Below are 13,306 nucleotides of genomic sequence, written 5' to 3'. Positions count from 1 at the left end.
ATTTTCAGTGATTCAGTTTTCTTTATATATATATATATATATATATATATACACTTACAATGAAGTGAAAAGTATGAATCTAAACAATGTTTATAAAGTGATTTCTGAATGCGTGGCTGTCTCAGAGTTATGGTTAGCTTTGCTGGGGTTTTAGTTCACATGTACTTTTCCATTTCTGCACCATCTGCACAGCATGGCCTCCACCTGTTTGGATTCAGCCATGTTTTGCTTATTTTCAGGAGAAGTTTCTGGTTGATATAAACCTGTGACTTGAGTTTGCCAGATACAGTTGCTCCCACCATTTGTGCTTGTCTCCAGTTGCTTCTTGGAGGAAGGTGTCATGCTGTTTCTCTTGAAATAAGTCTGAAAAGCTAGTCTTAGCAGAGGTGTTCTGAATTGTGTTAAGTACTGTGCAGCTAAGTCGAGTTATAACTCATTTGTGGCTCCAAAGTTAACCTGGCCACAGCTTAAACTCCATGAAAGTAGTAAGTTTTTAAGACTGTGCTCACTGAGGAGGTAATTTGAATAGGTGTTCATACTTGGGTGATGTCCTTGATTTGACTTTGTCAATATTGTCAACATGCACACAGCTTTTGTCTAAAAACCTGTGGGCCTGCTGACCTGTCTCAGAGCTATGGCTGAAGCCAAGGTTCTCTGTACACTTGAAATCGCAACCCAGCCCTCTTAAGTGAAGAATTATGCTCAAGCCCTATGAGTCCTACAGTGGTTTCTGCCTTTTCTGCTGCATTCCAAAGGGAATCTCAGTTCTCCTACAGCAAACAGGAAGTGAATCCTAGAGAAGTCAACTTACCAAGTCACTAAGAGGGCTGGTTTTTGACTCCAGCCTTCCTGCAACACTGTGTGAACAAGCACAACATCAGCAGAAACACTCTGGAGCAGGCCTGCTCCATTAAATTTTACCATGGTTCCCCTGATTTTTCTCTTTAACCGGAGCTTGCTGAGCAGTCTTGACATGGTGATGTCTCAGCTGTGCTCTGGTTGGTTTTGCCAGACCAAATGAACACTGCTTTCATGGCAGAGCAGTACCAGCGAACAGCAGAAAGTTCTGGCACCTTGTCTGAAGTAAATACACACTGGAATCTGCCATCTGAGGAGCCCTACAGGAGAGATGGCTTTGTGAGACTGCCTGCTCTAGTCATATTTGCAGACCATTCTGTTTTTTGTAAAATGCTTTAGAAAATTATGCTTGAAGGCATAAAGTTAAGAGCTAAGATCCCAATTGCTTTTCACCTCACTGGCTAAGTCTTGTGACTACGTGTTCCTAACCAAGTGATCATTTTTGCCTCCTGTGAAAATACTGGCTTTATATTTCCATTTAGATTATCTTAAAATTTGGCCTTTCATCTTCTGAAATGTTTCCAGAGCCCCAAATTCAGGCCTGGCTTACAATCCTTCTGGGTGCTTTAATATAAGCTATCAAGAAGCAGTTAGTATGGAGAGAGCTGGTAATGGTGCAGCTGAGGAGCTAATCCCCTCATCTTCATTTGAGCCTTTTTATTTTCTTGCAGATGAGAGGATCTGTTCACCACCCTTTATGGAGCTGACCAGTGCCTGTGGAGAAGATACCTTGCAGCTTATAGAGAAGAATGGACTGGCATTCCCATTCAGTATGTACATGGGCATTTCTTTGGTGCTTCTAGTAGGTTCTAAATACTGCACATGCACCCCCCAAAACATAGCCAACATTGTAGGAATGTGGGTTTCGCTGCCAAAGGTGTCAAGGATATTAAAACTTCCCTGAAACAAATGCTCTGAGGCAGTCTGCTTGGAATGTGGAACAAACCCCCTCCCTATCAGCTTTTACTTTGCCTTTTATTGCTGTTCCTTACTTTAAACACCTCGCTACAGTAAACATGCATTCCTGGGAAATGCTAATAGTTCTAACAAAGTTAGCCTCTTGCCCTGAACTTGTGCAAGATGTTTCTCCTGCCAACTGCATTCATTATTTTTCTTGAGAAAATCACTGCCTTGCTGACTGGCCTCTTCTTTCACCTACGTCTCCCTTTTGCTGGTCCAGGGTACAAATAAAATCTTAGAGGGTAAAAGAAAGAGGGTTACCAAAGATAGCAAGGGCCCACAGCTCAAACAGCTGCTAAGAACTGTTTGTGCTTTGTAGCAAGTTTCATTGTGGGGCTTGTGCTTTAATTCGTTCCTTTATTTGATTCCTTGCAGTATAAAGTGAGCAGGATCATTAGTCGGTGTTTGTTCCCTTGGTGTTTGCCTCATTTGTAAGGTTCAGAGGTAAAGTTGCGTGGAAAAAGCATGTTTTGCCCTCCCTGCCATCGCTCTCCCAAATGAGGCAGGTCTCCTGAAGCTGCACTGTGAAGCAGTACTTCAAATCCCACTGAATGGCTTTGCCCTTCTCTTCACATTGTGTCTCAGTACAGACTGACTAGTCCTCAGTAGTCAGCAGCATATATTCAGGAGGTCTGAATCAACCCCACTAAATGATAATGAAATTACAAAATAGCACTGAAAATTAATATACCTTGGTATTCTGGTAGTGTTTTTTTATTTTTCTGTCTCTATTTTTATTTTTTTCTTAAAAATCCTCCATCTCTCCAGAGCATATGTCCATGAGACATCATAAACCACTTTCCAAAACTTCAAGTTACCAACTTATATTGGATTCTAGTGCAGGTTATCTGCCTTTCGTAGCTGCCTGTCCTCTTGCCTGCCAATTTGATTCTTCCAACAAACTGCAAAGAAGTCTTGTCCTATCCACCCCCTCACTACTTGCAAGTTTTCATCTCCTCTGCTTAACACATAAGTAACATCAGTTCTAGTCATCATGTGGTTCCTAGGGTCTTCAGTTCTTCTCTGGCCTCATAGTAGAAGGAGCATGTTGTTTCTTTCCTCTTACTGGTTTTACTCCTCCTCTTAATCAGGATGGAGGTGAGAACCAGGATATACAGAGCAGATAAGAAAAGTGAAGGAGAAAGAAAAACTGCTAGGCTCTCTGCCTTTTTTGTCCCCCTCTATGGTTGCCTGTGAAAAGTAAGTTAACATCTTAGTTTGGTTCAGCCCATTACGTCTCCTGCTCTTCCCTGAAAACAGGGAGGTAGGAAAAAAAGTTGGTTTCCACCGTGTCCCAGTTCCTTTGTTTTAAGAACAGTAGTGTTTTGTGGTACCTGTAAAGTAGCTCTAGCCTCAGAAAAAATATTACATAGTTGTGAAAATGCTCTCTGAGTAAACAGGATGGCAGTCCCAGTACTAGTACTAACTTCTTAGCTGATGCTTGGCAACTCTGTCTAGTCCTAATAATGATCTGTGCTTGCACCTTAGTTGCAGGGAGGAATTGAGAGAGTAGAGCTTGGAGCAAGCCGAGTTTTGCAGTGATTGAGGACACTGTTCAAGCAAAGATTGTCACTGGTGTCTGTTACAGTCAATGCCTTGGTCTAGTGGACTCCAGTGTTTGCATGTGTGGGTGGGAACAGGATTATAAAGAGTTTGTTTCAGTGGTGAATTGTTTTTTCTTTTTTATTTACCCAGTTTGTAAAACCAGAGTGGCCCATGGAACCAACTCTCATGAGGTGAGTTAAAAAACTTTGCAGTATTATCCCTCTACTTCTAGTTGTGTCCTGTCCCCCACTCCCCCTGTGATGGTTTGGCTGGTGATTTCCAATCCTGGAGTGGGTAGAATGAGGGCTGTGCCCAAACAGCTTTTCTTCCCCACCTGTCCTTCATGTTTAATTGCACAATTATTTTTTCAAAAATCTGAAATGAAGTCAAATATTACTTGGACCTCCTGACATGGAAGTTATTTTTAGCAGTTTCTAGCTTCTATCATATTGTTGCTTCTAGCAGTTTGTAGTCTCCAGTCAGCTTTGTCTGCAAGAAATCTCCTTCAGTCTCTCCTTTGGTAAGAGGTCATTAAATAAAGTTTCCAACCCAGAAAGTTACTTTTCCAGTATGTATGTGGTACAGATGAGAAGTGGGTTTGTGCTTCAGATGGAGCAGCTGGCTGCTTTCCTTGAGAGGAAGGGAGTAACAAATAGAGATGTTTTCCAGACATGTTCAGTTGTAGTAACACAGTGAGATCTGTGGGGAGAACAGGACTGGTAGAACTTATCTGCCTTCCTGTAAGGCAATTGCAGCTAAAATGGTTGTATATTCCTGGAAGGAGAGCATTACCTATGAGACTAGCTTCCTCTAAACTTAGTGAGTTGAGTCCCGTTTTAATTCTTTTCCATTTGTGCTTCCTGCCTTCCTGCTTACTGCAGATCAGTTTTGAGAATCAGTTTTGAGAGTTAATGCAGCCTTGATGCTGGCTGCATTAACTCCTGGCTTCCTTTGTTAACCACATGGTCATCAGTCCAGGTTTCCCAGCTGCTCTTGAAACGTGCACTACGAGACATTGCTGCCATGTCTCTGAGAGCTGAAGGCCCTGAAGTAAATTGTAAATCTAGATGAGCAGAATGGCTGTGGCTGAAATCTTGACTGACCAGCACTTCCTTTTAAAAATGCAGTGAGATTTTTCAGGCAGGCCTTACCTTGGCTGATTTCACAAGCCAGCAGACAGTGCTGTTAGTTTGCCGGAGCAGCTGTTACAATTTTTAGCTGTCATTTCTGAGAACACTTGGGGACTGGATTGTTAATGAATTTAAGACTCCAATTTTCCTGCTGATTTTTCTGTCAAGAGTTCCTCTGCAACTGCAAACTGAAATACATGAATCTCTCAGTACTTGTCCAGTTAGGCTTGGACTTTATTTCCCTGGTGAATCTTTCTTTGATCTTCTTTCATACAGTACAGACACATCTAAGCCTCCTGCCAGAGCAAAAATTAGACTAAAATACAGCCACAGTCTGCACTTTATCACAGGAACTTATGACTAGAGCTTAGGAGGACCCCTGGAAAAAAGCCTGAAGTCTTGCACAGTACTTTACATAGTAGTAGTAGCTGTCACTTTTGCAGTTTCTGAGTTCTCAGGAGTGATCCAAAATTATATTTATAATCAGAGTGGAACTGTTTTGTAATTGCTTATGGTCAATAATTACAAAGGAAGCATAGGATAAATACCTACTTACAGTACAGTCTGTCTAAAAGATGGAGCATAGGTCTAGAAGCAAGAAATTCTTGTCTGTTTTATTAATGACTCCTTGTCTGGCTTTTGGTAAATCACTTCATTGTTTGTGGATATATTTCCAGTGCAGAGCTGACACTGAAACTAGAGCACTGACCAGAAACCTGCTTTTCTTCATAAGATGGCTGTTAAGAAAGTTCAAGTACTGTCTAACAAGGACGGCTGAAGGTGCAGGCTTGAGTTTAAGTTTGGTGTGTGAGTTTGGGTTTGGTGTGTGTGTTCGCCATGTGGGGCTGGCAGACTTCACTTTTCTCGTATGAGCACATGCTGTTGTTAAGGTGAGGTGGTGTCAGCCTTCCTGTGATGTCCCCAGTTCTACATGGCCTCTGCACTAGCAGAGGCCTCAGCAGCTCGGCACTTGACCCCCAGTTTGCCTGCACCATTTGTTAAACTTGAACAGAGATGATGGCTGAAAGTTGTGCTTCTGACCTGCCATCAGGTCAGAACATAACTAACCTCTGTTAAAGCTGCCATGAGAGACCCAAAGCCTGAAGAAATGTATCCAGAATTCTTTTTTCTGAGCATTTGAGCAGACAGGAAGGAAAAGGCAAAAAATCACTGTTTTTTTGAGATTGAATTCCTTATGGACATTGTCAGTAAAAATTCTTGGTGCAAATGTTTTGTTTTGTTTTGCCTTCAAAAGAGCTCTGCATTTATAATGAGAAATGCTATTTGGAAATTATGATATCAAGTATTGTAGCCACGTTACTGCCAGACACAGCAGGTCTGTGCTAGATGACAAAGAACAAGTGCACCCTGCAAGCAAATTCTTGGAGCTCTATTCATGCATGTTAAAAACCATGAGACATGGCAGTGAACCAGCACAACACAACACCACGGGAGTTATATGGGTTGTGTGCTAGTCCATGGGGCTGCCAGCACAGAGCTGAGAAGAGAGGCTTCACGTAGCTTCCAGCAGTCTACGTCAGTGCTGTGCTGAGAAGATAAATTCTGGCTTTCCACACTTCTAAAATAGGCTGATAAATACCTGTTCATCTTATGTTGGTTTGTGGGAATCAATTAACTAATAGTGGAAGAGAACACTATAGAAACAGCATAGTTCTTGGCAGTGTGATGTTGTAGACACTATAATGCCAACAGTCCACACAGGAGGAGGAAGAGAGCAATGTTTCTTGCCACCAGTAAGAGACAAATGAGTTATGATGTTGTTGCTGTGAATCATCTTGATGTATGATTCTGTATGTTAGAGAAATTCCTTGCACAGGTTGTTACCACTCAAAAATTCACTCTGTGCTGTTTAATAGAGACGACAAGAATATCAGCTGCTAGTAGGTATTGAATGTACACATTGACTTGAACTCAGAAAATGTTAATCTACTGAGTTATTGTACATGTGTGCAGACAGTTATTTGATCTAATGTCATCTACCAGATAAGGAGGAATAAGGACAAAAAATGTGCTCAGACTTTTAACTATGAGTATGTAATCACCACATCATTTACCACAGCCATGCTTTTGAAGAAGCAAACCTATTATATATTTGGTATTTTTTACAGAAACAAACTAAGGTGTTAGCAAAAGTTCAGTCAATATTCAGATAATTAGAGCAGAGCTTGTTCAGGGCTCTGAGGATAGAGACCAAACCTGAGTGTATCCTCAGTGCTGTGTAGAGGCACACAGATACATAATTTCATCACTTGTGCAAGAATGGTGCTTGCTGCTGGTTCTGTGTAGGAGCCATGGCACAACCCATACTTCAACAAAAAGCCTGCAAAATGGGGCACTATAATAATAATAATTATATATGCATGTAAGCATGGTAATGGAGAGCTCAATGGAAAGACCAGTGTAACATGTGCTGAAGATAAGCTGTCTCATCAAAGTATTTCGGGGCACCTAGCAATGTTGCTTCCATGCTGTTAAAGACAGCTGCTGGTCATCATTCATAAGGCCCAATAAATGCCTTCCTTTTTGGCATATTTATTCCAGTGCCTTCAAGAGGACTGTCTGTTTGGAGTAATGGAGTGAAACCATGCCAGGAAAGTTGATATGCCAGCATTTGTTAGCAGTAAGAACTACTAGAGTCTGAGAAATATTCTCTGATGGTGTGGGTGAAGCCCTGGTGCTTAGGCTGTTGCAACTGGGCTGAACCAAATCAGGGGAATAGAGCTGTGGGGAAGAACTCATGTAATTAGTGCACAGAGCTGTTCCTTCTGTTTTTCTCATGATACAGGCTTGTTTTCAACACAAACTTTGTCATCTGTGTTGGTCAGATGGTTTAGCCTTTTGTTGTACCTGCAGTTGCAGTAGCTTCCCAGCTAAAGGCAGCAAATGAAATTGCAAAGAGCTGTGAAGAAAATGTTGATTGAAAATGAAAGCTTCACTGCTAATAGTGTTTGCAGAGCTGTGTGTCAGTTAAATGAAACGTAATGAAGTAGAACAAGAAGCTGAGAAGGAGTTCACATGTGGTCAATATATATCTACGAGTGGATGTTCCACCTTGTTGCTTGTCAGGTCTGGGTAAGCATGAAATTATTGCCAGCCTTGTGCACAACTATGTGTGTGTGTTTCCAGATGGCGATCATCTTCAACCAGGAGGGCCTCAAAGCTGTTCGCCCCCCTTGCGTCATTCAGAGCTTCATCAATCATAATGCTGTGCTCTATAAAGTTTTCGTGGTCGGGGAATCCTACACCGTGGTGAAAAGACCATCTTTAAAGAACTTCTCTGCAGGCATCTCAGGTACATTGTACTGATGTAAAAAAAAATGTCCATTCTCACAACATCAGCAGGAAACATCTCCAAAGAAAATATCTGTGAAAAGACTGCTGAAGTGAAGTCAGCTGGTTCTGACAAACCATGTTTCCTCTTCTGTATTATTTTAATAGGAAGAGAGATAACTCACCTGCTCTGGAATAACTACCAATGACATTAATATAGTAAATATTTATGTAGTAGTAAACTGAGTCTTACCTGTTAGACACAGTGTTTTATGTCGTGGAAAGGGGGGGAGGGAGAGAAGTTCCCTCCTTTCACAGTAAGTTCATGTGTCATTTGTTCCGGAGTTTGTTTAAAAATCTGCTTTGGAGAGAATTTCCTGGATTCCATCATTTCAGAACTTCCTTTCCCTGTTTTTACCTGAATATGTATGTGTGTTTAAATTAAAGATCACTTGTGCTCTACCCTAAACGAGCCTCCCTCTTCATGAGAGGCCCAGTGTTGTAAATCTTGGTGGGAAGTGCCCTTTGGTTTGTAAATATCAGCTGTGTTGCGGAGAAGGAGGAATGGATTTCTCAGTGAGGAGAGTGATTCTTCTGTATGTCACTAGAAAGCAACACTTGAAGGGTTTTCATTAGCGATTACTTAGATTTCCTTTATGGAAAAAAGCTCCTTTCCAGAGAACTGCATTCTGTGACCCACCAAAAGCATAAAAAATTTAGCAGCACATGGATGGGAGCATGATCTGCTAGAGCAACTGGAAAAATCCAGGAGGTGAGGATGGCATCAAACTAAAGGAGATGAATGAACAAATGCCGCTTTTTGTCACTTTGCTTAGTGTTTTCTGCTGATCCTAATATGTCCATATATGCTCACCACACCATTACACACACAAATATGTATTTTGGTAGTATAGGTGTAGTAGGATGCTGATAGAAGTTCTTGTCTGTAGCTATGTGTGCCTGTGAACAGACATTTAGGTCTGCTCTATGTCCTGATCAAATTAAGTAGGCCAGAATCTGTGTTCATATAAACTGTTAGGACAGTTGGTCTATACTTTTGCTGGAAGGGAACATTTTAAGGCATCTTTCTAAAAATGCCTTAGTTAATGTCTTATCTGTTAGTATAAGACTTGGAAGTTGTCTGGAAGTCCACATAAAAATAAGTTTTGTTGGCAGATTAGGGTAAGCATCTGTCTCTCTTACCCACATCAGGAGAGTTGCAGAGGCCGTGCCACAGGAACCTGAGCTGGCAGATCTGATGGATAAGCAGATCTGGTGGCTGTGAGACACTGAAAGAGCTGAGTGTCTGAAAGTACAAGATCTTTCTAAACAAGAGGAAAGACGCGAAGAGTATTTGGTGGTCAGACTGCAGAGTGGACTTGGCTTTGCTTTCCTGTCTTTATTGTATGTGGCCCTGAGGCTGCTCTTGAATGTCCAGTCAGAGACCAGCATAGCAGAAATACTCTTGCTGGTGCCACCTGTGTGCTGAGACTTTGGGGTCTGGGTGTTCCTGGGCAGGTTGTCTCTATGATGCCATCAGTCTACTGTGGTGGGAATACTAAAGGGAGACATGGTGGGGGATTTCTTTCAGCCATAAGACCTCCAGCACAGAGGAAGCAGGGTGGGAGGTGCTGGTGCAATTCTCCCCACGGTTTCCACTGTGGTTCGTTAGTGATTTCTGTCACCTCAGTGTGTCTCCTGCATTCCTATAGTGCCTCCAAGAGAAGGACAGGTCCTGGCCACAAAATGTATTGCTTTCTGCCATGGTGACAATGTCCTGCCCAGGTTCACAGGGATCTCAGTGTGCCCTGGGTTCTACTGGCCTACCACCTGCAGTGAGTGCAGCTTCTCCCTTCTGTCACACACCTTCCCCTTGGAACTGTCACTTTGAGTATAGCACATTAATAAAAATTAACTTCATTATCTGACTGAACTTAGTTAATTTGTTCTGGTGAAGGAATGGAAACTGATTTCTGTTTACCACCCAGTGCGTGGTTCTATTTATCTGTGGTCTGAGAACCGTGGCTGATCTGTCCGTGGGTTCCAGTCTGTGCAGGCAGCCAAGTGCCAGCAGGCAGGAGAGCACTGTGGGTGGGGTGGATGGTTGAGACCAGGACGAGAATCCCGGGGCTGCACTGCCACCTACTGTTCCTTGCACTGTTCCTTTGGAAATTACAATCTGGTATAAAGTTGTTTACAACCTGTTTTTAATTGCAGACAGAGAATCAATATTTTTCAACAGCCACAATGTTTCCAAGCCAGAGTCCTCATCTGTCTTAACAGCGGTAAGTACACTTGGTCTTTTTCCTTCTAGTGCAGCTGGAAACCTATCTAATCCTTTCTTATGGAAGTGTTAGTAGCTAGTGACTCTCTTTCACAAGCTGTCTGCTTCTGTGTTGCAGGCTGAGGTCTGTTTGGTACCACGAACCAGCATGACTGTGTCCCCCTCTGGTTTTCCTTACCGAGCTCCGGTGAGGAAGAACTTGTAGCAGGGCTGTGCTGCTTCCCAAACTACCCAGGGCTAATCTAGGCAAAGGGAAGAAGGAGGTTCTGGATGCAAACACCTGGCTTTTTCCTGTCCAGAGAGATTAATAAACATAAATCATCCTTCTAGGACTCAGTTCTGTGAGGACAGACAAACTGAAAATTCAAGCATAGAAATTGAGTTGGCACAAGGTCACAGAGAGCCAGTAGTTGTCTCCCATATGAGCATGCCCAAGCTGTTACCATGGGACCATTTCTGGGTGTCCTTCAAGACCAGCAGTGCCAGCACACTGCCTGCACAGTTTCATGCTAGCATTACCAGTCCTTTTAATAAGATTTGCACATTTGAATCCTAACAAGTTCTTGGGCACTCGGCTACTGAGAAAGTCACTTTACAGCACTGGGTCCTTTCAATCTCTTGAGTCTTGAGATTCTTTTCTGTTTCACAAGCTCTACTGGGGACTAGTTTCGTATTTGATTTTGAATTTTATGTGCAATATTTAGCCATGCTAAATATTAAAACTGTAATTGTGCTAGTCATAAATCCCTTTGTGGTTATGTTGAAGGAGAAGCCATTACTAAAAATTTACATTCAGACTTAGAGAGTGTGCTCCTGTGGTTTACCTGGATCTCACTCATACACATACATATTCCAGTCATGCTTCTGCAGGCATAACAGCAAACTTCTGCTGTGTAATACGTTGTTTAAAAAGCAAAGAAGAGTGCATCTTCCAGTCATAAGTAATCTGAGTCACTCATTTTAATAAATACTTACAAAATAATTTACACATGAAAACCCACATAAAAGGTATGCTCTGCGCTTAATAAACCAGCTGGGTTGTATTGTATGACTCAGATTAAACTAACAGGAGGAGTCTGTCCTGTCAGCCGTTTAACATGGACCTTGATCTACACTGAAATAACAATGATAGCCAGAACTTTTGCAGCACAGGATTAAACATGCCACCTATATATGTTTTTAAGGTGTAGATCTGGTACTTAAAATAGTTAGTCTGGTTCTCCATTCATTCCTACACTGCTTTGCTTCTCTAGCTGCACCAATATGAAGAGGAAGAACTAGATGCTTTAGAGCAGATGAACTTCCAGTTTAGGAAGGATTCTGAATTATGAAAGCAGTTTCTCTTTGGTGTCTTTCTTGGTTTCATGTCACTGGTTCTCTGCAATTAAATTTGGTAGATATGCACCTGGAAACTTCTGAAAATCAATCTTTCCAATAAAAAGGCTGCTTCAGAGTCCCTTAGTAATGTGTCTTTTTCCATTGTAGCTGGATAAAATTGAAGGCGTATTTGAGCGGCCAAACGATGACGTCATCCGGGAAATCTCTAAAGCACTGCGGCAAGCTCTGGGAGTTTCTCTCTTTGGAATTGATATCATCATTAACAATCAGACTGGGCAGCATGCAGTCATTGATATAAATGCATTCCCAGGTAAGAAAGGCCTTTCCACTCCTGCTTTGGGGGAACAAGTTTTATTGCTGTTGTCTCATGTCATCTCTTCTTAGGCTGGGGATGGGAGGGCAGCAGCCAGATGGTTCTGAGATCAAATACAGGTCAATCTGGGAAGGGAACAACCCTAATCTAGATATGGAATTTGCAACTGAAGTATCAGCTCTTAGGAGATACAGTCAAATTTTAGTGGCAGTTGTAACATAGCTGTCGTGCCCTCCTCTGCAAAGGGAAGCTCAGGAACTGCAGTGTGGAACTGTGGAACTGTGGAACTGTGGAACTGTGTGCTTAGGACCTAGCCTTTCTGGGCCTAGCCCTCATTCTGAAGTGAAAAGAATAGTAAATTCTATTTTAGGAGAGCCTTTAAAGTTTACTTCTTTTTTCAGACTCTGTGCCATTAAAAAAGTTGAGGGGGTAGAAGCAACAAATTGTTCCCTTGAAAATCTCTTCCTGTGCAAATTGATTCCCCACAAAAAGACATTTGTGCACAAAAACAATACCAGGAATCTGAAGATGATAAAATTGTAGATGCACAGAAGTTGCTGTAGAGAGTTGGTATCCCTGCAGGTTCTCATAAGTGCATCCTGGAGTAAAAGGATGGATTTAGAGCATGTAAAAGTGGGTAAATTTGTCCTCCACTTTTTTTAGTGCAACATATGTCTTGGAAACAACTAAACAAGCTCCTTGATCACTGGAATTGTTAAAAGGAGTTGTAACTGTGAATAAGGGTGAGGCAATAATGGTCTGTCACCTGTGCTAAATTCAGTAGTCTAACCCAGGAAAAGAATACATCATCTCATTTGATGCTGTTTTGCCAGGGGGGTTTTCTCTCTGAGAATTTCATCTCATTACCTGAATGGGGATGTTTGTTTCCAGAGACATACACAGGCTGTTGCATAGTTTCTTTAACCTGTCATTGAAGACTTTAATGTGAATGTGGTGTTTTTACATCTAGAGAGCTTGTCCTGAGCTCCCAGTCTCCTCAGTTTTACAAATCAGGTCCTCAGTCCTACTGCTGTGTAGTGCCTTGTCTGTCTATCTCCACAGTGACTGGCTTCCTCTTAAAACTCAGCTGTGCTATTCTCAGGTCACTTTCCAGCATGGTTCTACCACATGGTGTTATGCAATTTGCAGACCTATGAAAACACTCTTCTGCCCAGGGCAGTGAAAAAACCTCAGTTGGGTGTTAGATGGAGCCATATCAGTTTCATGAATAGAATTGTATTTCAGACATTGGATCTTGAAGTCAGTGATACAGGACATTCTTTTGCAATCCTGTATCCTGCATTTTGGTTTGGTGCTTCATGTTTTCGGCTTCAGGTTCGTTTTTTTTCAAGTATTATTTTGGATTTGGTACTTCACAGACTGAAATTCTCCTTTTCTTGAAACATTGAGAAGTTCACATTGGGGAACAGCAATGTGGCAAACATATATCTAGAGAGGACCAATGTCTTCTAGTCACTTACGTTTGCAGAATGCTCTGCTGTGCTTCCACCCTAAGGCAATAGTTTTCAATATTCAGCCCAAGTCCTGTGTTTCAGTCTGCACAGTAATTGATCTTTGAAGGGAGTT

The 13,306-nt window shown here is 42.0% G+C and overlaps 1 protein-coding gene across 1 annotated transcript in view; it reads left to right on the top strand.

Moving 5' to 3' along the window:
* The window catches only part of ITPK1 (inositol-tetrakisphosphate 1-kinase), a 144,337-nt gene that overhangs the window by 121,425 nt on the left and 9,606 nt on the right, over positions 1-13,306 (top strand). Inside the window, exons 6-10 of the mRNA XM_082283215.1 lie at positions 1,530-1,628; positions 3,514-3,554; positions 7,641-7,806; positions 10,002-10,069; positions 11,554-11,716. Coding sequence (XP_082139341.1) covers positions 1,530-1,628; positions 3,514-3,554; positions 7,641-7,806; positions 10,002-10,069; positions 11,554-11,716 — 537 coding nt within the window. The remainder of the gene's footprint in view (positions 1-1,529; positions 1,629-3,513; positions 3,555-7,640; positions 7,807-10,001; positions 10,070-11,553; positions 11,717-13,306) is intronic.

The sequence above is a fragment of the Coloeus monedula genome, assembly GCF_965178545.1.
Source record: "Coloeus monedula genome assembly, chromosome: 6".
Taxonomy (NCBI): Eukaryota; Metazoa; Chordata; class Aves; order Passeriformes; family Corvidae; genus Coloeus; species Coloeus monedula.
This window is presented reverse-complemented; position numbering and strand designations above follow the sequence as displayed.